The 24,904-nt window shown below is 42.5% G+C and overlaps 1 protein-coding gene across 4 annotated transcripts in view; it reads left to right on the forward strand.

The window, feature by feature from the left end:
* Positions 1-24,904, forward strand: part of HERC2 (HECT and RLD domain containing E3 ubiquitin protein ligase 2) — a 200,367-nt gene that overhangs the window by 137,062 nt on the left and 38,401 nt on the right. For all 4 annotated transcript variants that reach the window (XM_075916267.2, XM_075916303.2, XM_075916286.2 and 1 more), the window contains exons 61-71: positions 2,460-2,637; positions 2,870-2,951; positions 3,037-3,208; positions 5,592-5,736; positions 8,386-8,611; positions 10,051-10,222; positions 10,868-11,054; positions 11,989-12,129; positions 19,677-19,868; positions 22,459-22,612; positions 24,098-24,205. In XM_075916267.2, the coding sequence (XP_075772382.2) occupies positions 2,460-2,637; positions 2,870-2,951; positions 3,037-3,208; positions 5,592-5,736; positions 8,386-8,611; positions 10,051-10,222; positions 10,868-11,054; positions 11,989-12,129; positions 19,677-19,868; positions 22,459-22,612; positions 24,098-24,205 (1,757 nt within the window). The remainder of the gene's footprint in view (positions 1-2,459; positions 2,638-2,869; positions 2,952-3,036; positions 3,209-5,591; positions 5,737-8,385; positions 8,612-10,050; positions 10,223-10,867; positions 11,055-11,988; positions 12,130-19,676; positions 19,869-22,458; positions 22,613-24,097; positions 24,206-24,904) is intronic.

Consider the following 24,904-nt stretch of genomic DNA (forward strand, 5'->3'; position numbering starts at 1 on the left):
AAACTAAGATTTGAAAAACAGATTTCTCTTAATGAGTAAGGTTGGTCTTTAATTGGGAGTCTTTTGTGTATTCATTATTAAAAAGTTGTGAAAGTCTGCAGAATTATTGGTTGTTGATATGCACTGGGTAATGATGGATGGGTGTGTGTCTGAGATGCCTGCAACAGCCTGATGAGGATCTACTCGTGCTCTGTAGACCTTTCCAATTTTCAACTGAGTTTCTAGGTAAGAAGCCACTGTAATTTTTTTGAATGGTTGATAAAACAAATCAAGCTTTTCTTATGGTGAATGTGTGCTGTCTTATCTGACAGAGCTGTGTGTCATGTCAAACCTTTCTAGGGATGTAAATGAGCAGGTGACTATACGATTAACCTCTGAATCAGAAGCAGTAAGGTGAAGGGGAAGCGGGAGCCGGCTTAAAAGCTGGTTTTCCCTAGCACTGGCTCCGCAGTGTTTCTCCTTCCCTCCACCACACACACTACTGTCTCTATCAGAGGCAGCAGCGCAGGAAGCAAACAAGTTCCAGTGAAGGAGGTCTAGGTTGGATATTAGAAAAAGCTGTTTCACTAGGAAGGTGGTGAAGCACTGTAATGGGTTATCTAGAGAGGTGGTGCGGTCTCCATTATGAGAGTTTAAGGCCCGGTTTGACAAAGCCATGGCAGGGATGATTTAGTTGAAGTTGGTCAGGCTTTTAGTAGTGGGTTGGACTACATGACCTCATCTGGTCAGGTCCCAAGGGTGCCAGAACAGGGAGGTCCAACCTATATTTTATTGAAGCAGTAAAGCAAAGTACCAACATTGTTTTGATACCAGCAACGCATGGTATACCATTTTCTTAAGTAATTATATTTGTAGTCTGACACTTGTGATGACTTTAAAGTTGCTAAGGGGATTTTTTTAACTGTTAATGTGCTTTTGAGCTAGAGAAGTAGATTTTTCTCCTGAAAGTTTCATAAATTTCAAACCTTTTTAGCAAGAAGAGTGAGAAAAAGTTTTATACTCACTTTGTGTTAAGTGCATAGGGAAAATCTTCAAGTTATTTAATTTTAACTAATATTAACGAATTCAGTAGAAATATTCTTCATACTGTATAATTCGGAGAGAGGTGCTTAGGAGCATTACACGAAATATAGAAAAATACAAAATGTGCCTGAGAGTTTGAGTACAAGAATAAACATGACTCAACAAATGTGTGGGTGACAAACAGAAGTGAGAGAGTATGTGGCAAGGAGAAAAGATGGCTTTATTAGTTTACACATAGGCACATACATTTTTTGCTATATATTTTGTTCTATTTATTAAATAGAACTTTAAACCGAAAACATTCTTGACTCATTGTGGGCAGTGTTTGTTTTGCTGCCTGCATGATGTTCCCTGAATACTACTGCACTGCCAGTTAATTACGATTGTGGCTTCCACACCACATAAGAAAACCTACTGAAATGAAAGTTGGACTATGGATTCAGTGAGCAGAAGGTTGAATTTAACTAGAAGACATCCTGTTTTCTCAGGCAAATACTACAGGGATGATGACAAGAAACATATCCTGTACTCTAGCAGATACCCGATAATGAATGCTTGCTTATCCTATTTCCCCTGTGAAGAGCAGAGCTGGAGTAGGAATCGACACTTCTTTTCCTCATCCTCTGGCTCTCTCCATCTCAAGTTGGAGATACTGGAGTCTTTGTGCTGCTGTATTGGAGGCTCAGCCAAGTGTACCACATTCTATGCAATCTTTTTCCATCCTGTGCATAGCAAGACCCAAGACCAAGAGATCAGAGGATGTTCTTGTGGGTTGGCATATAGGGCCTAGGGACCTCCACTTTTGGGATTCACATGGATTTTACAAAAAATATATGGCAAATACTGAATATCTTTTTTTTTTTTCAGACAGAATTTGTTCATAATTATAATTATCTGTGCAAAACTGAATTTAAGTATCTTTTTCGAAGATGAGACCACTGGCTAAATACAGTCTATAGCCACTTTGAACTGATAACACTGATTTTTATTACATCTGACTGTTCTAAATATTTGACTTTTTACTTTCTCTGTCATTAATTTTCATAAATATCTCAGTGTGGGCAGCGATGACAGATCATACAGATTGACTTAATCTTTCTCTCTCATACTTCATTATCAGGATGCTGCAGTGTGTGTGTTATGTAACGTCTTTAAAAATGAACTTTCAGTTGAACAATTAAAATAGTGGAAAATGAAAATTTAAGGTTAACTTTTTACCAAACCTACATTTTTGGCCTAAATTGACTTGAATTATACATTTAAGAAATATCAAAATAAATTGATTCAGTGACTTATTGTGAAACTCTGTATACTAGCATTAGGGCAAATTTGTCATTGAAGTGTTTAATATTACATGAGATGTTGGAAGGTTGAACATATAATATACTGTATGAGATCACAAAAGAAGGTGACAAATCCTTTTAATTTTTCTTTAGGAATTGTGATAAACCAAGATTGATAGAAGCACTGAAAACTAAACGTATTCGTGACATTGCTTGTGGCAGTTCGCACAGTGCTGCCATTACTTCTAGTGGTGAATTGTACACATGGGGCCTCGGTGAATATGGCAGACTGGGTCATGGAGACAATACTACACAACTCAAACCGAAGATGGTAAATACAAGAGGTGTTTCCTGACTGTATCAGTGTCTGTGTATATATACATGCAGAAGAATAGAAAATAAAGGTAGAAATGAAGCCGAGGATCCATCCCAAACCAGTGTGTAATGTGAGGTTGGATGTATAAAGAACAAAACAAGTCACAAATACTTTGAAATTACTGTGAAATCTTTGAAATATGTTTAATGTGTCTGAGGCAGCATGTTTTCTTTTTTGTGCATTCTAGGTTAAAGTGCTTCTTGGTCACAGAGTCATTCAAGTTGCTTGTGGAAGCAGAGACGCTCAGACTCTGGCTTTGACAGATGAAGGTAGGAATATCTTGCTTTAGCAACTTCACAGCATATGGGAATATTGTGATCAAAATCTGACATCCAGTTTGGTTGATATTCCTAGGTTTAGTGTTTTCCTGGGGCGATGGTGACTTTGGAAAACTGGGACGAGGAGGAAGTGAAGGATGCAACATTCCTCAGAACATTGAAAGACTGAATGGCCAGGGTGTGTGCCAGATTGAGTGTGGGGCTCAATTCTCTTTGGCACTTACCAAATCTGGAGTGGTGTGGACCTGGTATGTTAAGCTTGCAAAGACATATTTACAAAAAACTTCAAGTTGTGGTGATTGCTACTAATTGGCTTATTACATGTATGCCTTGTGTATATGTTTAGTTTATTCTAAAATACCCTGTTGTGACCATCCCCATCTACTCCCTCTTCCTGCTCACTTGTTTGTGTCTGCACTACTTACATTTTGTTGCTAGAGTGTAAGAGTGCCTGGGACCCTTTCTTGGTTTAAGGCATATACATTTTAGTGCAATAAATAGAAATAAAGGTTATTGTGAAAAAAGAAAATCTTTAAATAGTTGAAGCCCTACTTAACTTCAGTATTGTGGAACGTATGGATTCTGCAATTTTTTTGGCTTTCACCGCAATTTTGACTAGGCGTGGGACTAACAGGAGGAACCCCAACCACCCCAGGTCTGAGGGCTGGAGGTTTTGGCTGTCAGCCCCAGACCTCCAGCTCTCAGCTCTGGGTGGCCAACAGTGGAGAAATAATATTGTGGAAAAATAATAAAATAATGGACTTTATTACTGAAAATAATGTCTGTTATTCTTTTCTGTAATTTGCAGCTGAATTGTGGACTGGCAACGGAAATTTATTTATAATCATCCCACTATTCAAGTAGGGCTTTATATATAGTTTAGGAAATATTACAGCTCAGTTCCTCTTGGCGCTTAATGTTAAAGCAAGTACTTTGCTGAATCTTATATGTTTTCTAATTACAGAATCACTGGTTGTGGCTCCATTGTTAGCAATTAGTTTTTCCACTTGAATCGGGGATTCAGCCATTTTTTGTATAGAGAATACAGCATATTCTCAATATTAGAATGTTCTTTGAGGATAGAATGACAATTTATCATCTAAGAGCTTACAAGTGAATTGGTTTGTTAGTTAAAATGTATAAAGATAATTGATGATACTTTAAAATAAAACAAGATCTATTTATTTATTTTTTGTTCCAAGTGATCTCAGTAACAGAAAAACACAGGGTTTTCAAACATCTTACTTGGTTAAATTGAATTCTTATGTACAAGCTATCTTTGAAGACACTTAGCTTGAGGATTAGCCTGCCCCCCCTCCCCCCCTCTCTTTTCATAAACTTATATTTATTCTTGGACACAGACTGATGAATGGTATTTGTCTATAGTGCATATCACAACAATCTGCAGTCTTTCCAAGTGGTTATCGCCTGTTGTTCTCTGAGAATAAAGCTAACTGAGCTTCTAATAAAGATGTTGTCCTTCAGAATGACTGCTATCCCCCATTGCTATCAGTGTGTGGGAAGCAAAACTGCCTGTAGCCCACCATTTTCCCTTCTATGGGCCCTATCTTGTATTGACACTGCAAAGAGTTGGAGGCAGGAGAGAGGAAATTCAAATGTCTTCAAAAATAGGTTTAATCTAAACTGGGAGTACAAACACTAAAATATTTAATTATCATAATGTGTGGCTGTTTCATGACATCACTGCAAGGCAAAGAACCTCATTTGTGTATCTCAGCTTTACACTTACATACCCAGCATGCTTGTATTTCTTAAACATTAAACCTTACCCCGGAATTTCCTGAGCTTGTAGTACTTTTTTTGGGGGGGGAGGGAATTAGAAAACGTAAGGTGTGTGTGTGTGGTTTTTTTGTTTGTTTTTTTTTATAAATCCTTATGATACTAATATACAGTTAAATTGTAACAAGTTTTATTTGGATATTACTATGGAAACTAAGGACTTTTGGAGATATGTGATTTCCAACAAGGGCTGATTACTGTTACAGAATATAATGGGGAAAGATGAGAATTGTTATCTCTCTCTCTTTATTTTTTTGTGCACATTTGATACTGCTAGTGTTATCTTGAGGTGTTGTATAAAATAAAGTGAATGACAAGTGAGTTGAGCTATGTTAATGGTGTGTCTCAAACTTGAGGAAAATTTCATGTATTGGTGATAAAAGTAATTTGTGTTTTGAGGCTTGTCTGAGTTATGTGCAGTTTTACTCATGTGAGCAATTGTCACAGGGAACTCCTATGTCTATATAAATTGTAAGCTGGATAGTAATTTTAATGACTTACTCAAAAATTATCACCTTATAAGTAAGCTTATAATAAGGCATTTCAAAACAAAGAATGAATTTTATGCAATTACAGTAATTCCCCCACAATAATCACACATATTTTTTTTTTTTTTTTAGTAGAGAGACCAATGTATGAAAGGTTGTAGGTTTTTTTCGCTATCTTCTAGGGATGAGTTTTTTCCAGATCATGTTTTAAGGTCATTGTCAAAAAAATTGCACTGCTGTTATGCAAAAAGCTTTCAATTTGCATAGGCGTAATGGTAAAGGATTGCAATGTTTGTAACACTAACTGCCTTGAATTTCACATTTACTACCTTGTCTGTTCCAGGGGCAAGGGGGATTACTTCAGGCTTGGTCATGGCACTGATGTTCATGTGCGAAAGCCACAGGTTGTGGAAGGGCTGAGAGGGAAGAAGATTGTACATGTGGCTGTAGGTGCACTTCACTGCCTAGCTGTCACTGACACAGGACAGGTAAGTTATTCTGGTCCAGAAAAAGCTAGATACTGAGGCAATGTAGGCAGCAGTAAAACTTCTGGCCTTTTTATTTTTGTTAATTATACTACAGGTTGGACCTCCTTTATCTGGCATCCTTGGTACCTGAGCCGTCCTGCACCTGGGAATTTGCCAGACCAGGGGAGGTCATGGTTTCCCTGCTGGTTGCCCCACTGCTGGCTCCTCTCCCTGGGGCTCCCTGCCCTGCTGCTGCCCTGCTAACGCTGGACCAGCAAGGGCTCTCCACCATGCTGCCCGCTGGCTGTGTCAGGGATTCCAAGTGATTCCCCAGCCAGGGCTGCCTGACTGCCACCAGCCCTGCTGCCTTTATGGGTGGCTGGGGCTGCCCGGCCATCGCCAGCCCTGCTATCTCTGGGGTTCCTCAGGCTGTATGGCCACTGCTGGCCCCACTGCTGTGGTCCAACCCTGCTGTTGCTTCAGGTTTCCTGGGGTTCCCCAGCTGGGGCTGCCAAGCCAACCCCCGCTGCTACTAGGAATTCTCCTGCTGGGGCTGGGATTCTTCAGCTGCCACCTGGCCTGCTGCCAGTGTTGCCCAGATGGAGCTGCTGCCTGTCCCCACTGCTGCTAGGGGTTTCCGGTCAGAGCTGCCCAGCCATCCCAGCCTTGCTACCGCCAGGAGAGTTCCATGGCCACTGCTGGCCCTGCTGCTACAGGCTCTCTGGCCGGCTGACCCCACTGACACAGAGGATTCCCAAGCCTGGGAGGAGGCTCCTGGATCCTGCCTGGCCCCGCTGATGCTGGGGTACCTCGTTGTGCTACCGCTGGCCCATCCAGGATTCCACACTCCAGGTCCTTGGGATCTTTGATCTAGCAATATCTGTGGGCTTGTCAGACCATAGATGTTACCGGACCAGAGTGTCCAAGATTTGGGAGTTCAGTCTGTACAGCGGATTTGGTGCTAGTGGCTAGTTTCAGACTCAATAGTTCTCAGTTTGTACTAAATACAGAGTTTATAGGAACACATGAAACCATAGGCAAGTTGCATACACCATCACGAGAACAAGATCCACTATCTTTTAACAGTTTTATTAAAGTTGCCAACAAAGTTTATAAATGTCACAGCACACACAATTCCTAAATATATACATGCACCAGTTATCGCTATAGATGTACACTCATCCTCCTGCATGGTGGTAGAGTCTAAAGTCCTTCTCTGGATTGATCATCAGTATGCTGGAGGTTTCCTGGAAAAGCTCAGTTTTTCTGCTCCGGGTACCCTTTTTTCACCCTTTTTGTGATTCTATACCTACATTCTGCTGATGTACAGAAGTGTCAACCCTTTCTTTATTGGTCTCTGTCCTCTAGAAACATAAGGGATCCCAAATTCTATAGCATGTGTAGGTTCTCATGAACATTGATGTGCCACCAGTATCCTACAGTTAAGACACATGGTTAGAGACAAGATTTGCTATTACAGCATTTTACAATGTAAAATTTAATCTTGCTAGACTTCTGCAATATTACTTTTTGGTACCTCTTTTTCCATTAAGGTAGGACATCCAGTTATTCCTTTGTCATTTACTTGTTGGCATTTCTTGTGTCCAAGGCCTAAAATAGCTAAGCTAAAATGCAGACCTCGGCCTACAAGTTTTATTTTTCTGCTTGTCTTACTTAAATCTAATACATGATTCCTCTAGATGCTGATCTGTCTTAAGCTTCTGTATTCCTACAGATTAACTCCAGTTGACATACAGTGAATATATATGTTATTATATGTTGATTAATCATATTACACAATAAATAGATTAGGTATATTAATGTGATTGTCACTTAGAATTTTCTTGCCTTCATATACTTATTCATATACACCCAGAATTATTCATTGTCAGGGTTTCCATACACCCGCCCAGAAGGGTTGCCAGCTATCTCATCTCACAAACCCAAAGACTCTTGCACCATCACTGCCCCCTCCTTGATTCTGCACCCTTGTTCTGCTCCCTTCTCTGAGGCCTTGACCTCTTCACTCCATTCTACCACACTCCATTCCACCACCCTCACTTTCATCAGGCTTGGACAAGGAGTTGGGGTGTGGGAGAGGACGTAGAGTTTGTGCTCTGGCAGGAAGTTTGGGTGAGGGCTCTGGGATGGGGCTGAAGATTGAGGGGAGGGAGAGTGGAAATCAGATGGGTGGCATTTACTTTGGAGGCTCCCAGAAGTGACTGGCACACCCCTCTGCCATTGAGGGGGGAGGGGAGGAGTCAGGAGCTGCAGAGTTGGTGCTCAGTGTGGGGGCAGTGTGTGGAACACTCCTCCCTCCCCCTGAAGGGTGGTGCAGGGATGGTACCAGCTGCTTCCAGGAGTGGTACAGATTGAGGGTAGGTAGGATCCCTGCCTTAGTCTTGCTGCGCTGCCAGAGGCCCCAGTCCCTTTTAAATCATCTGAGCCCTGGGGAGTTGTCCTTTTAACACCCCCCACTTTTTTCTCTCTCTCTCTCACACCCACCCACCCACCCTTTCAGCAAGCCTGTATATTAGCATATACCTAAAAGCATCAGCTGTTAAATATGAAGGTGATGGGTACTCTAGAAATGCATTCAATTAGTAACACAAGTCATTTAGAGATAAGATTCAATTAAACAAATTAACATATGGAACTGTCTGTTGGCAGGTTTATGCTTGGGGTGACAATGATCATGGACAACAAGGCAATGGAACTACCACAGTCAATAGAAAACCCACTCTTGTCCAGGGTTTAGAAGGCCAGAAAATTACACGTGTTGCTTGTGGATCTTCCCACAGTGTAGCGTGGACAACAGTAGATGTGGCTACACCATCAGTTCATGAGCCAGTACTCTTCCAAACAGCCAGAGACCCTTTAGGCGCTTCTTATCTGGGTAATACAAAACTTGTGCTTATATTCTTAACATTTTAAACAACGTTGTGTGCGTGTGTGTGTGTGTGTGTGTAGACTAATGAGGGATGTAATGGGTGATGCTTGTTGGTTACAGTTAACTGATGGGGGGTCTGCGAGTGGTGGCTACTTCAGCCCCAAGGGATCAGTCATGAGTGAGGAACACTCCAGCTTGGCTGGGCTGAAGCGCTCCCCTCACCCATTTTTAACTAGTTAACCAGTTAAACTTAACGCTTAACCAGTTAACTAACTAAAAAGGATTTTACATCCCTAAGGGAATGCCGAGTCATAGGGGATCTGTCTGCAAGGAGGCAGAAGGGATCTGTCGAAAAAGGCTTTTTCTCGACAGATCCCCCTCTAGACTGCCAATTTTTGCTGACAAAGTGCTGTCAGCAAAACATGATGACCATTTTTATGCAAATTAGGCACGGGATATTTAAATCCCTGCCTCATTTGCAATGTCGACCTGCCTAATCTGCATCCCTCTGCTGACAGAGGGATGCAGTCTAGACATACCCTTAGAAGAGCAAGTGTAGGGAAGAGGTGGAGTTATCAGATGAAAATCATTTAAAATACTGATTTGATGGAAAAAGGAGAAAGTGAGAAGAGCAACAATACTTGAGAAGCTAAAAACATTGTATGCCCTGAAGCTGCGTCTCATAAAAGTACGTGCTAGTTTAAGACATTTAAAAGTTTAAACTGTTTGCCAAAGTCCAAAATGCCTTACCAAAAATGAGCTCTTGTTGAAACTGTAGACAATTTTTTCCTCCCCCCCCCCCCCCCCTTACAGTGCTTGTCACTTTGTGACCTTACCCTGCTTGGGGTTTCTGGGTGCTATGATAATATTAAATCTCTGAGTATTTTTTTGCATCATGAAGAATTATTTTAGAGGCCTATGTTATCTTAACTATTGACTAAAAGACAAGTAACCACCTTTTAAAGTGGTAGCAGTGATCTAAGGTGGCATCTTCCCAGTTTATCTAAACCAAAATTTAGTCAGACTTGAGTAACAAAAGTTGTATGTAAAATAACGTAATATTTTTGATGTTTCTATGTCTTTTAGTGCATTAGCTATCTTTTTCCTGGACAGAACTGCAACAGTAACAGAGTTTCATAAATATACTGCCTGCGCACACATGCGCTCTCTCCTAAAGTTATCTGGTCAGTTTGTCCAAGTAAAGCTTGTTTTCGAAGTCAGTAAGCAAATGAGTGGTATTGCAGTGCCTCCATGTTTGAGTAAATTTTAGACTCTGATTTATATGGAAGTCATTACCAAACTAGATTCACTACTGGATTTCATATCAGTATTACACAAATTGTAAGCTAAGAATCCTTTCCATATGTGACATTAAGCATGTATCAAATAAAAAAGTGGTTTTAATAATCCTTTTTTTAAAAAGCACCTTTGGCTTTCTTTCACAGGTGTTCCATCAGATGCAGATTCTTCTGCTACCAGTAACAAAATCAGTGGTGTGAACAGTTCGAAACCTAATCGCCCTTCCCTCGCTAAAATTCTTCTATCGTTAGATGGAAACCTTGCCAAACAGCAAGCATTATCTCATATATTGACAGCATTACAAATCATGTATGCAAGGTAGGCATGCCAATATTCTTGTATTTTACAGGGTGAAGCATAGATGGTAAGCTAGTTCATATTGTTTCTCAGTTATGTCAGATAATCGTGTATAAAATAGGGCTCTAGAATATATGGGTTAATGTCCTTTAAACTTCTTCTTGGTGTTGTCTTGAAATCGATTTGTTGGCACAGGTTTTCCTGGCAGGACTGTCATATACAGCACAGGAAACTCTAAATCTCTGCAACAAAATATTCACATATTTGTATTTAGAAGTCACATGTGAGAGCTTATCATCCAAATAAGAAAAGTGTGACTTCCAACTATATTCTTGTTGTATACCTTGTAGTTGAGACACTGTATCACAAAGGGAAAGGGTTGTTTTGCGATTGTTCATTTCTGTTTGTAAAGACAGGAGGAATATTAGTGGTTAAGAGTGTGAAGAAACTTGTGGAAAACTTTAGTTTAAAAAAAACTCCAAACTCTGTAAGTATCTAATTGCCTTAGCTAAGTGTGAATCCTCCCATATAGAATGGAAGCAAACTACCCTGTGGACTAGTACTTCTAGTATTACTCCAGCTGAATAACATGACACTTACATTCCACTAAGAGGATTTGGTGGGCCTAGTGTAAGTTTGTTCTCAACACTTTTATTTTTGATTTAGGGATGCAGTTGTTGGAGCACTGATGCCTGCAAGTATGATTGCACCAGTGGAATGTTGTTCTTCATCCCCAGTCCCTCCACCAGATGCTGCTTCGACAGGGAGCCCTGCCAATGGGGAAGAGTGTATGTTAGCAGTGGATGTCGAAGAGAGACTGAGCCCAAATCCCTGGCAAGACAGGAGAGGAGAGGTAAGATAAATATAGCAAACTTTATTTTGATTTTTTTTAAGAGCAATAATTTCGAGTGCTGAAACATCCATCAATAATAACAGTGAAGTATTTTTTCCTTTGTTGAATTTGACAGTAACATGCATAAGAACTTTACTTCAGTGTCTAACTTCTGGAATCAATGCAATAAAGTTCCTGTAAGTGTCATGTGTCAGTTGTGCCTGATATAAAAAGATTAACATCTTATCGTGATTATAATTAATCAATTCATAGCTTTCAAGTCCAGTAAATATGAGAGGTGATAAAGTAATTTCTTGCCATTTTTGGACCTATCCAAAGATATTGGTATTCTCTTAATTGGGTGTTGAAGCAGTTTAAAAAAGTAGGTAGATTTACACACTTAATTAAAAAAAAGAACATATGCAGTAAAATGACAGTTCATAACCAAAGTTATTGCAATCTAAAAGACAAGACATAACAGGTAGATGAAACAAACAACTAGGCAAGAATGGGGAGTTGGGCCCCTGACTTATAACTTACCTTCACTATGGGATAAATCATAGTGCTATTGATGCTGTGGCATTCATTTAGTAAGTCTAGTTAAGGCCTGCTAAGTCAATGGTAGAATGTTTCCCATTGACATAGTGCAGTGCAGATACTGCAGTAAGTCCATGTATGTTATGTGGAATTGGGTTATATAGTTTGTGTAATTGAAGCAGCACAAATTGTATCAACTTGGTGCCACAGTGAAAACAAACCCTCAGTTCACCAAGAGGCACCACTGCAATATAAAGGTTCATACTGGAACTGGATTTCTTGAATAAGATGTTGCAATTTTTAGGCATCACTGTTCTGAGCACTAATTGTCCACAGAGTTCTATTTACTGCACCTGTTTAAACAAGCTTAACTAGATTTATTAATGCCCTCTGGGTAACTCTTATGTCTTTTAACTAGGTTGTTTCTTCAGAAGATGCTGTGACGCCCTCTGCTATAACGCCCTCAGCTGCTGCTGCCTCTTCGCGTCCTTTCATTCCAGTCACTGATGATCCTGGAGCTGCCAGTATCATAGCAGAGACCATGACCAAAACCAAAGAAGTAACGTTACTAATATTTTTTTAAGATTATAGGTTTTATTATGTATTTCCATAAAGCAATTGAATTGCTCTGGTGTTTGACATGTTGTCATCAGAGTAAAAATAGATTACTGATGCTTCAACAACTGCCATATGCATGCTGCCTTATGGGAAACAAGTTTGCAGTCACTTATGAATTCACAGCTTAGTACGTGTCCTGTTTCTTATTGAGAATATAATACAACCTTGTGCATGTAGTTAGCTTTTTATAATGCAAATATATATTTTTGGGTCACTAGATAGAGCTTTCCCATCAAAAAGTACTGTTTTGACAAAGCTCTACTTTCAAAAGTGAGATCAGAAGAAGATATGCAAATTCTCATGGAATTTGCATATCCTTTCGAAAATAGAGCGTAGTTTAGATGTACCCTAAAAGTGTTATTACATCAGCACAGCTGCAGCACATCTAGTGAAGATGCTCTATTTGAAAGGTCTTTTTCAGTTCTGTTGCAGAATGAAAATAAATTTTTGAAACCTTGATATTTTTTCCTGAAATATTTTTTTCCAGCCAGCCCTAACGTCCAATAAATGTAAAAGCAGTTTTACATAAATGGGTAGTAATTTTTATTGTATACTTCAGCATGGTAGAGTTTTGTTAGATAAATGCCCCAAATGTTGAGCTTTCCATGGGTAAAACCTACTTCTTCAGATGAGATCATCTTATCTGAAGAAGTGGGTTTTGCCCACCGAAGCTCATGATACTATGTGTATATATTTCTTAATCTAAGATGCACTACTCGTTGTTTTTAAAAGTTGTTTCCAAATGGTGTAGAGGTGAAGAGATCCTTAAATATGCATCTCAAGAAATAAAATAGTAGATATTTTTCCTATAGGACTTTATTCTGAAGATTTGACAGTTGTGTATTATGGTTTTGTGGCTTTATACTATATGTTTCTCTTCACATTTTCCCTTTTAGTTAGGGCTTTCAAAAATTAGGAGCTTGAACATTTGTTAACCTACCACAACTTCCAACTATTCATGTGTGGATATAGCTGATAGATGCTTATTTACTAAGCTCCTGCTTGAATTACAAGATGGTTGTCAAAAAAATTTCAGCTGAGTTGCATACAAGCCATGGAAAAGTAATAATGGACCTATTATTTATGGTAATAAGTTCAATTAGTACTTTTCCACGGGTTTCCACTGTTGGCTGCCCGGGGCTCTCACTGTCAAAATTGTGGTGGAAGCCAAATATTCCAGAAATTGCAGATCCTTCAATATCGCAAATTAGGTAGAGCCTCATTTATTAAACGATTTAGATTTTTTTTCTGGCTCTTGTATTGATCAGTTTAATGATCCTGCAGTTTCCTTTGTTTTTACAATATGCTGGTGAAAGGGAAACACTTCCACCTTTGGGGAAAAAAGGATAAAAATAATGTAGTGTATTTGACCTTTTGAGGTTCAAATCAGACTGCTTGCCTTGCAACCCTGTAGTCTTCAGTACTATGCTATTGTGACTTTACAGCCCTGACACCAGTGGCCAGAATATGAACATACAGGTCATACCTGGCCTTCCGTTGTCCAGTTACTTTTCATAGTGACTCCAATTTCCTCCCATTCCTGAATGTCCCCAAAACTATATCCTGCAGTACCCAGCCCTTTCCTAGGACAGAAGCTGTTAAGGTCCCTGCACTTTTAAATAAACAGCAGTATATTATCCTGACTGGAGTTAGCAGTCACTTCAGTTCAGCCAAAGAACTGAATTGGTTTAGATAAAAACGTAAAAAGTTTGTTGAATGAAAAAGAGAAAGCTGTTAAGTGAGTTAAGGTATAAGAATAGTGACCATATTTTCTGAACAAAATTAGGGACTTATTAGCCACACACCCCTGACCTCTGTTAGCGTTACCTCCAGGGGCATGGTTCTCGGGGTCAAGATGGACACATGACCAGAAGTAAAAGGTGTTGTGTGACCCCCTCTAAGAACTTTTCCCACCATCCTCCTACCAATAGGGATGAGTTTTGTCCCCACTGGACACCTCTCATGAGCGGAATGAATTTTGTGTTGTGCACCAGTATTGAGTTTGTGGCTTGTTTGGATGTGCCATTGTGGCACCCAAGTTATTAATAAATATCTTATAAACCTCTACCTTTCCCCTCTGCTGCCATGTCTCCTCCCCTTGCTCCATCAGCTCCCCTGGTGCCTGCTGCCCCCCAACCCCTCACCCTCCTCTTCTGTCCTGACTCCTGCCCTTCTCACTGCCCTCAGCCCTCCTGGGACCTGCCCCCTTGCACCAGCCCTTTTCTCCCCCCTGTGCCCACTCCTCCAGTAGCCCCACTATGATCATATGAGCTACCCTTCTCATTCCCTCCTAACACCTCCCTCTACACACCTGCCCTACCTCTCTCCTCTGGTGCTTGTCCCTCCCCTGCACATGTCTGCCCTTCTGCTTCACCCCCAGAATCCCCTGGCACCTGCACCTTCCCTTACCCTTGCACCTTCCTTGTGCCTCCTCTTTCCCTCACTGTCCCTGCCTCCCTAGCCCTCTTTCTCCCTGATGCCCACCCCCTCACCACCCTCTGCCCCAGTTCCCCTCATGCCTCTGTGCCCCCACACATGACTTGCTACATCCCTGCCTTTCTTATGCCCCCACCCCTCCTTTCAGCCCTTCTCCCAGCACCTCCGCCTTCCCTTCCTCCCTCTTGCCCCCCAATGCCCCTCCCCTCTCCTCGCATCACCCTGTCCCCTCCACCCCCACTGACCCCTCCCCTACCTTCTCCTCTTCTCTTCCTCATTGTCACCACTTGGCCCCCTGGCATTTGTCTCTCCTCCACTCTGTCCCTGGTCTTGGTGCCTTCCCCTTTCTTCTCCTGCCCTGCCCTCCTCTCCTCTCACCCCCCTTTCCCCTCGTTCTCCTCCTGCCCCACCTTCTGCCTTCCAGTTTGTGGGGCTGGCGTCTGTGGTCAGGCTCCAGAAGTCCCCACAGCTCCGGCTGCAGCTGCTTCTGGGACAGGACCGCTTGCCAGGCCTGGAGCTGGGCTGCTCACAGTGCTAAATTTAGTGCGTTCTAGTCCCCGCATCAGCTTTGGTTCCCATTAGGAGGAGCAGGGAAGGGAGAAACCCCCCACTCCACCAGACTTGGCTTGCGGAACGTGGCTGTGTGAGCGGGTCTATGCACTGCTGCTCCCTCAGCAGGGTGAGAAGGGGAGGGAGGAGAAAGGGCTGTGCACAGAACACACCGGCAGAGCCCAAACATACCCCGCGCTGCAGCACTCTAGCTGGGCTCCATGCGGTCTCTGCCTGGACTCCGGCGGCAGCTCCAAGGAGCAGCTTGCTGGGTTTGTCTCCCAACCAGCACCCCGTCTCCCACTCCAGCAGTAGTGGCAGCTGCCTGTGGATGGAGGATGCCGGGCTGGCAGCTGCACACAGTGGAGGCACTCCCGCAGTGGGAGGGAAGGGCCACATGCTGGTGAGGGCTTGCTGGACGGCGATGGTGTGCTGCACTGGAGCTCGGAGCTCTGGAAACTGCACACCACCAGCAGCGGTCCTGGCTGCCCGCGCAAAGCACCAAGGGAGCTGCTTACGTGCTGGGTGGAGGCAGGGAGTTCCTGCTGTGCTGCGCTAGCACTGTGTGTCCCAGTGAGGGAGGGAAATGGCGGTGCCATTTGTAGTTGGAGCTGAACACGTTTTCCAAGACATTTGCCTTTTTTATTGGGACACGGGGACAGAACCTTTAAATCTGGGACTGTCCTGGAAAAAAGGGGATAAATGGTCATCATAGGTATAAGGGATAAAGGTAGAAAGGGTTACAAAAAGCAAGTAAAAGTTTGCTTTTTAGTTGCTAAAACTTAACATGGCACAGTCTTTTGTTCAAGGTACTTTCCTCCCCAGGATTCCTTTACCGACACACAGTCCAAAGTTCTGTTTATCGTGTCTCATCGGGTGAAAGATAACTTTACGGTTCTCTGCTCTTTTCTTCATAGTTTAGTTAGCCTCTGAAAAGCAGCTTTTTTAAAGTTCATTAATGCTGCTTCATGAGGCAGGAAGGCTTCCTGGGGTACAACCTTTATCCCCCATTGAGATTAAGTGATTCCTTTTCCCTTACTTGCTCTCCTGATGGTTTTGTTTGGCTGGCATGCAAATGCGCTTTTCTGTCTTTTTTCTGTCCATTTACAAGGGAGCCTATTCAAGCAGGTGGAACAGCATTCTGTTGGGGGCAGAGGAGTAAACCTGTGTATCAGCTCCCCCTAACATGCTTGGTTTCTGTATTACAGTAAACTTCCGATAATCCAGCACCTTTAGGACCCAGGGGGTGCCGTATTATCAGATATGCCGGACTATCAGAAGAGGGAGCTATGAGAGGTCTGGGGTGGTGTGGAGAGGATGCCACCACAGACCCCTCATAGCCCCCCCCTTCCGATAGTCCGGCTCTGCCCCAGGCATCCCCGATTCAGCCACTGCTGATCAGTTTCAGCAGCGGCTGAATCGGGGACGCCTGCAGCAGAGCAGCTGGGGTGCTGCCGGGTTGGTCCGGTAGCGCCGCTCCTTGGTGCTGCAAGACCAACCCAGCAGCACCCAAGCTGCTCTTGGGGACACCTGGGGCAGAGCACCTGGGGTGCTGCCGGGTTGGTCCCGCAGCACCAAGGGGCTGCGCTACCGGACCAACCCGGCAGCACCTCACCTGCTTTGCCCCAGCTGTCTCCGATTCAGCTGCTGAAACTGACCAGTGGCTGACTCCGGGAAGCCCGAGGACTGCCCTGGGCTTCCCGGAGTCAGCTGCTGGTCAATTTCAGCAGCGGCTTAATCTGGGAGAGCTGGGGCAGAGCAGCTGGGGTGCTGCCGGGTTGGTCTAGTAGCGCTGCCCCTTAGTGCTGCGGGACCAACCCGGAAGCGCCCCTGCTGCTCTGCTCCAGGCGTCCCCAAGTCAGCTGCTGCTGAAACTCATCAGCAGCTGATTCGAGGAAGCCCGAGGCAGAGCTGCTTTGCCCTAGGCTTCCCAGAGTCAGCTGCTGGTCAATTTCAGCAGCGGCTAAATGGGGACAGCTGGGGTGCTGCCGGGTTGGTCCCGCATCCCCAATGGGGCAGCGCTACAGGACCTACCAGGCAGCACCCCAGCTGCTCTGCCCCCGGCTTCCCCGATTCAGGTGCTGGTCAGTTTCAGCAGCGGCTGAATCAGGGAAGCCGAGGTCAGAGTAGCTCCAATGGTCCGGCTGCCTGGAGCACTTCCAGGTTCCTGATGGTGCCGGACCATCAGATGCTGGACCAATGGAGTTTTACTGTATAAACTTTTGTGTATTGACTGTACATAACTCATTCAAGAATATTAATGATCAGTCAGTTCTTAATTTTTCAATGGCATGTTAAGTGACACCTTTTAGATGCAGATTATAAAAATAGTGTTAGAGTACACTAAGGTTGTTGGGCCAGCTGAAATTCACTACTGCATGACAGGAGTCCCTGGTCTTCTGGCATAGAGATGCTGTGTGGGTCACATTATTAAACTTCCTTTTTTTCTCAGAGTGCTTGCAAATGCCCTTTTCCTTGTACTGAGCAAGCTTTCATCTACACTAGCATTTGAAATTTTTCCCTTTAGCTGTATCATTGGAGATGGCACATATGTCCTTTAGTGTGTGGCACTGCTGCATGATGGTCCAGAGGGTAGAAACAATTCCCCACCTATTCCTTCTTACCACCTGTGATGGTTATCAGAACATGCTAGCTTGTTACTACAAGTATTTCCATTCTGTTGTAGATGATTGATACTTGTTCTGTTGTCTTACTGTAGGGATCTTTTTTTCTTTTAGTATTGTATTTAGTTTCCATTTTGGTTGCCAGTAGTTCTACATATAGATGCACAGTACTGTAGCATGCCTCAGTCCCCACACTTTAAACTTTGGCATCAGCATTTTGCATGCACTGCAGTCAGGGACTGCACTCTAAGAAGTGCCAAAGTGCCTCAGAGAAGCTCACATCAGAACAGGTGTGAAATCTGCAGGGACTTGAAACTGAGAACGGAATATCAGGAGGTCAGATTAAAACATCTCCTTATAGCCCAGCCCTGCCCCATCTTCAGAAACTTCCTGCTTGGGGTGGGCATTGAATGCCTTCGCTTTGGTTAGGAATGCTCTTCCTGGCATGGCAGTCCCAACATAGATCTTCTCCGATACTAAAGAAACAACATTGTAAGATTGCACTGAGAGAGAGCATGGTCCATGAGAGTGAGGTTGCCAGCGCCAGGGTCTAGCAGTCAAACTGAGAAGCAGGGTAGAGTTTGCATAGTACCAAGCAGTTCTGTTTCCAGAACAGGTAAAACCTTAGGTGGTGTCATTCACTCAGGTGCTAATGCTATTGAGATGGACTGTAAAGGTGCACTTTCTTATTCAGCAGTGCTGTCCCCTTTAGCTCAGCAGCAACAAGAGACTCTCCCGGTACTGTCAACACCAGAGGCTTATACCATGGCAAGTGATTTGTTGAGCTTGTTACTGGCATTTCAAGAAACAGACACCCGCAGTGACTTGCTGACTACTGGAGTTCAGTACCCAGTACCATGGCACCTTCACATACTGTAGTACCCCTTCATATAATGCAGCTGAGGGGCAAATTGACTCTTAATTTCTCCAGTGTCATCCTCTCTAGACTCGCATCACTGCTCCCTGGTATCAAGAAGCACCATGCTATGTTCACTGAGTCAAAAATTGAGTCTTGTGTCACCACCTAAACATCATTTTGCTGTGAGAGTTTTCACAGCTGGTATCCTGTGGAAGCTCCATGTTGGAAGCCTTGGTCAGGAAAAATCTCGAATCCACCATAGATAGTCTTCTACAAGGAAAGGTGCACCTTAATCTTCGTCCAAATTTTTCACCAAAGTGGTTTCTCACTTACATATCAGTCAGGTAATGTACTTACCAGTATTCTTCCCCTATCCTCACTCCCATAAGAATGAGGAGAGACTGCACACGTTTGATGTTAGGAGAGTGTTATTACTACCCTATGTGCCATTATGCAACCATAGGAGGCAGCAGCAGGTGCCTGGGTATCTCTAAGACAGTGTTTCCCAAAGTGGTCCCTGAAACCACTTTGAGAAACCTTTTAACTTGCCGCGCTGGTTTTTTACTTACCAGCGCCACAGCCATGGAGCCTCGTGGCTCCTATTGGCTCAGTTTCACCATTTACAGCCAAAGGAAGCAGCAGCCCCGCACATGCCGCTTCCCACGGCTCCCTTTGGCTGCAAACAGTGAAACTGAGCTACTAGGCACCACAAGACTCCATGACCTCGACACCAGTAAGTAAAGAAACCAGTGTGGCCAGTTAACAGGTTTTTCAAAGTGGTTTTGAAGACCACTTTGAGAAACCTTGCTCTTAGAAAAAAGTCTCTGATGTTGGTGCATTGGGTATGCACACATCTGAAGTGGAATGGATATGTGTAATACATTTCAAGGAACAAAATTGCAGAATTGGTTAGTGACCTTGTTAGTTTTCTTTTTTTAGGCAAGTTAACTTAGTCTGTTGCATGAAATGTTTCTTCGAATCCTCTTAATCAGTGAGACAATTCTTCAATTTCTCTTTCAGGATGTAGAAAGCCAAAGTAAAGTATCAGGTCCAGAACCCCAACACTTGGATGAGTTCACTAGTCTTTTAGTACCAGATGACACTCGAGTCATGGTTGACCTGCTGAAGCTTGCTGTCTCCACCAGGGCTGGTGAGAAGGGAAAGGATGTTCTTTCTGCTGTGCTGTCTGGAATGGGCACTGCCTACCCACAGGTCAGTCAGTGATTTTTGTTGATTTATTGAATTTTAACTGTTTTCTCATCTTTCTTGTTCTGTTAAGGTGACTCTTAGTAGCTGATGATTTAGGTTCAGCAGGCATAGGTTTTTACAAATATGAAGACTAATAATAATTGTACAAACAGAAGTAGGTAAACAGGATTTTACATCACTAATAATTGATTAACCAGTTAAATGTAAGGTTAACCGATTAAAGTGGGGGTGGCTGGGCTGGAGCGGCCTCTACCCTGCCCCAGGCAGGAGCTGCTCCATCCCGGCAAGAGCATCCCCTGTGGCTCTCCTTCATCCTCCCCTCCCCATGCCTGTGGCACGCCAGGGCCTGCCGTGGACTTGGGCACGCCCCTTTCCCCAGGCTTTAAGCCATGTAATCTTTATCTATGGTCATTCCCATCAGTAACCACCATATTAGCTGTCTTATGTGCCCATTGGTCAAGAAACTAAGCGACAAGTAAAAACATAAAAATGGCCATACTGGGTCAGACCAAAGGTCCGCCTAACCCAGTATCCTGTCTTCCAACCGTGTCCAATGCCAGGTGTTCTAGAGGGAATAAACAGAACAGATAATCAAGTGGTCTCCTTTGTCATCCATTCCCAGTTTCTGACAAACAGAGCCTAGGGACACCATTTTTACCCATCCTGGTTAATAGCCATTGATGGACCTATCCTCCATGAATTTATCTAGTTTTTTTTTGAACCCTGTTGATGTTGTGGTCTTCATAATATCCTCTGGCAAGGAGTTCCACAGGTTGACTGTGTATTGTGTGAAAAAATACTTCCTTTTATTTGTTTTAAACCTGCTATATATTAATTTCATTTGACACCTAGTTCTTGTGTTATAGGAATAATTAAATAACTTTATTTACTTCTTCCACAAGTCATGATTTTATAGACTTCTATCATATCCCCCCCTTAGTCTCCTTTTTTCTGAGCCGAAAAGTCCCAGTCTTATTAATATCTGTCATTAGGGGGAATGCAGCCAGATGGAAAATCAGGGTTTGACTGCATCTGCTGGGCTACATAGCAGCATGCATATGATACCTGTCCTGCCAGGCCCCAAATGTGGTCCCTGCATCAGTGGCTGGCAGTAGTCTATTCCCAGTCCAAGAATCTCCTTGAAAAGATAGCTAGCATTCCACTCAGCCAACTGGGGGAGGGGAGATTGTCTCCTCCCAGCCACAGAAGAGTGGTTCACTATGCAGTGGGAGGGCTGCACAGCATGGAGCTGCTCTGCACAGCCCTCCTGCCATGCAGAGAAGTGCTCTTCTGTGGCTGGGAGGAGACCCTGCCCCTGCCTGGCTGGCTGAGAAAAGGGGCAGGACATGTCTCTCTCAACAGCCTCAGTGAGAGCGGTGTAGCCCTGGACCCCAGAGCTGTTGCGGCCTGGCAGCCAGAGGTCCGTGGCTTGGTAGTGGGCTGTAGCCTGGTGGTTGAGAACTGCTGGTTTATAGAGTTAATGAGTTTATTACAAATTATTCAGCGCAATAAAAACAATTGTTTTTAGACTAGCCCATGTGTTTTCAATAGAAAATATTTGCTGAATTGTCATATTGTGGCACAGAATGAAGGTTATAGAAACCTTACACATTATATTCCTGTATTTTGTCAGTTAACATCTGAGAATATTTTAGCCTTTAGTTATCTTGACACTTTCATTTGTTGAATTGGCATTTTAAAGCATTGTTTGCTTGTGGGATTTAATATGATATGTTGCATTTTTTAAGTGAAATAAATGCTTATTTCATTTATTCATACCTTTTCAATTGGAATATTAAAATATAATAGACAAGATCTTATTGCCCTTGTATAAAACTGGTATACCCACATCTTGAATACTGTGTACAGATCTGGTCTCTTCACCTCAAAAAAGATATTTTGGCCTTGGGAAGGGTTCAGAAAAGGGCAACTAAAATGATTAGGGGTTTGGAACGGGTCCCATATAAAGAGAGGTTAAAGCGACTGGGACTTCTCAGTTTAGAAAAGAGGAGACTGAGGGAGGATATGATAGAGGTCTATAAAATCATGAGTGGTGTGGAGAGGGCAGATAAAGAAAAGTTATTTATTAGTTCCCATAATAGAACAACTAGAGGACACCAAATGAAATTAATGGGTAGCAGGTTTAGAACTAATAAAAGAAAGTTCTTCACACAGCATGTAGTCAACTTGTGGAACTCTTTGCCAGAGGAGGCTGTGAAGGCTAGGACTATAACAAAGTTTAAAGAGAAGCTAGATAGATAATTTCATAGCGGTTAGGTCCCTAAAAGGCTATTAGCTAGAGGATAGGAGTGGTGTCCCTGGCTTCTGTTTGTCAGAGGCTGGAGAAGGATGCTAGGAGACAAATCGCTGATCATTGTCTTCGGTCCACCGTATCTGGGGCACCTGGTGCTGGCCACTGTCGGCAGACAGGCTACTGGACTAGATGGACTTTTGGTCTGACCCAGTACGGCTGTTCTTATGTAATATACCGGGAAAGATGGGGATCAGGGCTTGCTCTCATCATTTTTTACTTGAACTCTGAATTGGTTTCTTTATGAAGATATTTATAATTGGTTGATACATATTTTTGCAGGTTGCTGACATGTTGTTGGAGCTGTGTGTTACAGAGCTAGAAGATGTGGCTACAGACTCGCAAAGTGGCCGTCTTTCTTCACAGCCAGTGGTGGTGGAAAGTAGCCATCCATATACAGATGATACCTCCACCAGTGGCACTGTTAAAATACCAGGTATAGAATAGTGATAAGGTTTATATGAAAGGAGAAATTATCCATTCAGTTACTTAAAATATGTACATTTTAAGGAACAGACACTTAGTTTCAGTTTACGGTAATCCATTTTGTATCATCACTAAAATGTTTGAATAAATTGTGTAATTTTAACATGCCTGGTGTTATAATAATGTGCATGCTTGATAATAACCTTTCTTGGATCCGTTAAATGTACCCTTTATAAATTCAGGTTCTTTAGGCAGTACTGGATTTGGTACACTGCTGATCTTCAGCTGTAGATCACGTCAAATTTTTGTTTCATTAGGACATGGCATACAGCTTGCCCATAGTTAGTAAATAGTTTCAAAGCCAGCAATAAACTAATTTCTTTGTCTATTGCCCTAACCATTGTTACAATTTTTCTGTGTACATTGGAGTTTCATTTTGAAGTGACTTAATACTATTCATAAGTTAGACTTCTGATGCTGTTACCTGTAATTTGCTTTAACAGATCACTTAAGGCAGGGGTAGGGAACCTAAGGCTCAGAGGCCAAATGTGGCCCCTGGCTTTCCTGGGTCTGGTGCCTGAGGCTCAGGGCTCCTCTCCCCCTCCCCCAAGCATTGGGGAGTCAGCAGACTAGGGATGTTAAATATTGGTTAAGTGAATAGTCGATTAAACTCGTGAATTTTTATCAATTAGTTGACTGTTCTATAGACCCCAGGCAGCCCCTGTCCCGGGGGGAATTTTCTGAGCTCCAGATCCGGCACAAGCTAGAACTGAGCTGGGCTGCCTTACCGCCTGGCTCCTAATACACTTTAAATGCAGAGCCACAGCGGGAGTAGGTCCAGGACCCAATATAAGCTGGGACTGAGCTGAACTTCTGGTGTGTGTGTGCGCGCGCGGGGGGGGGGAGGGAGGGAGAGAATGTGTGTAGTCTACAGCATTAACCTATAAGCTTTTGCTTATCAGTTAATCGACTATACTTTTACATCCCTACTCCAGACTCCCTGCTGTCCCACCGCGGGGCTGAAATATACAAAATCTACTATTCTGGGCCCCCTTAAGCTCTGGTGTATGAGGGGAATGTGGGGAGTGTCTTTCTTTCTCCTTCTCAATCAGGGATCATGTCAGTGAGGCTGTGGTGTTTTTCTTTTTGCTTTTCACTCGTGTGTAGTTCCTGACTGATTTTTCTGTGTCAGCGGTCCCCCACCCTAAAAAGGTTCCTCACTCCTGACTTAAGTTTTGGAATATTTTGAACGTTGTCATGTGCAGTTAATCCAAATTCATGGGTGGTGTGTACTATGTACTACTATACTATGTAATACTTTCAAGAAACATAAAGATAATTATTTGCCTGTAATTAATAGAAAATAGATGTTGTGTTCTAGGTTGCTCAGTATATAGAACAATCCAAACAATGAGTTACTTCACTGGACTTTTAAAAGCTTACATTTTCCCCATTTTACTTATTGTTTTAATTATATAATTATTTTATTTGTTAGGAGCTGAAGGACTTAGAGTAGAATTTGATCGCCAGTGTTCTACAGAGCGGCGTCATGACCCTCTCACCATAATGGATGGTGTCAACAGGATAGTTTCAGTCCGATCAGGTGATGAGAATCAAATGTTGTTTGCTTCATTTTTCTCAAGTGCTTTGTTTAGTTTTCTGTTGAATGTTGGATGGAAAGTACTCTTCTTGTATAACAAATTACATAGGTTTATTTTGGGTAGAACAGGCTGAAGTGAAATAAGCTATAAAAATACTTAAATATGTATGAAACATTGATTTACAATGATTAACAAAATTTAAAAAATGTTAGGCATTTGTCTGAAAACATCAGTTTATTTCTGAAGCATACATAACTGAAACACATGAAGATTCTGGTAATTATTTAATAGAACAACTTTTAATATTTTTAAAACTGTAAATAAAGTATTATACAGAAGAATTTCAGTTGTAAGCTGCAGCCTAAATTATTTTTGATAGACTCCACATTTAAAATCTCTTTTAACTTTCTAACTTCCATGTATAAAAACCAGCATAAAATGGCAGAATTGAAATTTATTCTTTGATTTGCTTTACTTTTTACAGTAAACTTCCGATAATCCAGCACTTTTAGGACCCAGGGGGTGCCAGATTAATTCTATTGTGATTTTTAAAATATGTTTATCTGACTCTGCCTTATGTTTATATGTAAATCCCGATTTTAATGTTATGGCCCCAAATGGTTCCTAGTATGTTGTGTACAATTTTCTGTATAACCTGGGTATTTATTTTAATGAATCCAAATATAATAAGAGTTTTACTA

Source organism: Pelodiscus sinensis, chromosome 1, assembly GCF_052426305.1.
Source record: "Pelodiscus sinensis isolate ZL-2025 chromosome 1, ASM5242630v1, whole genome shotgun sequence".
NCBI classification, from domain to species: domain Eukaryota; kingdom Metazoa; phylum Chordata; order Testudines; family Trionychidae; genus Pelodiscus; species Pelodiscus sinensis.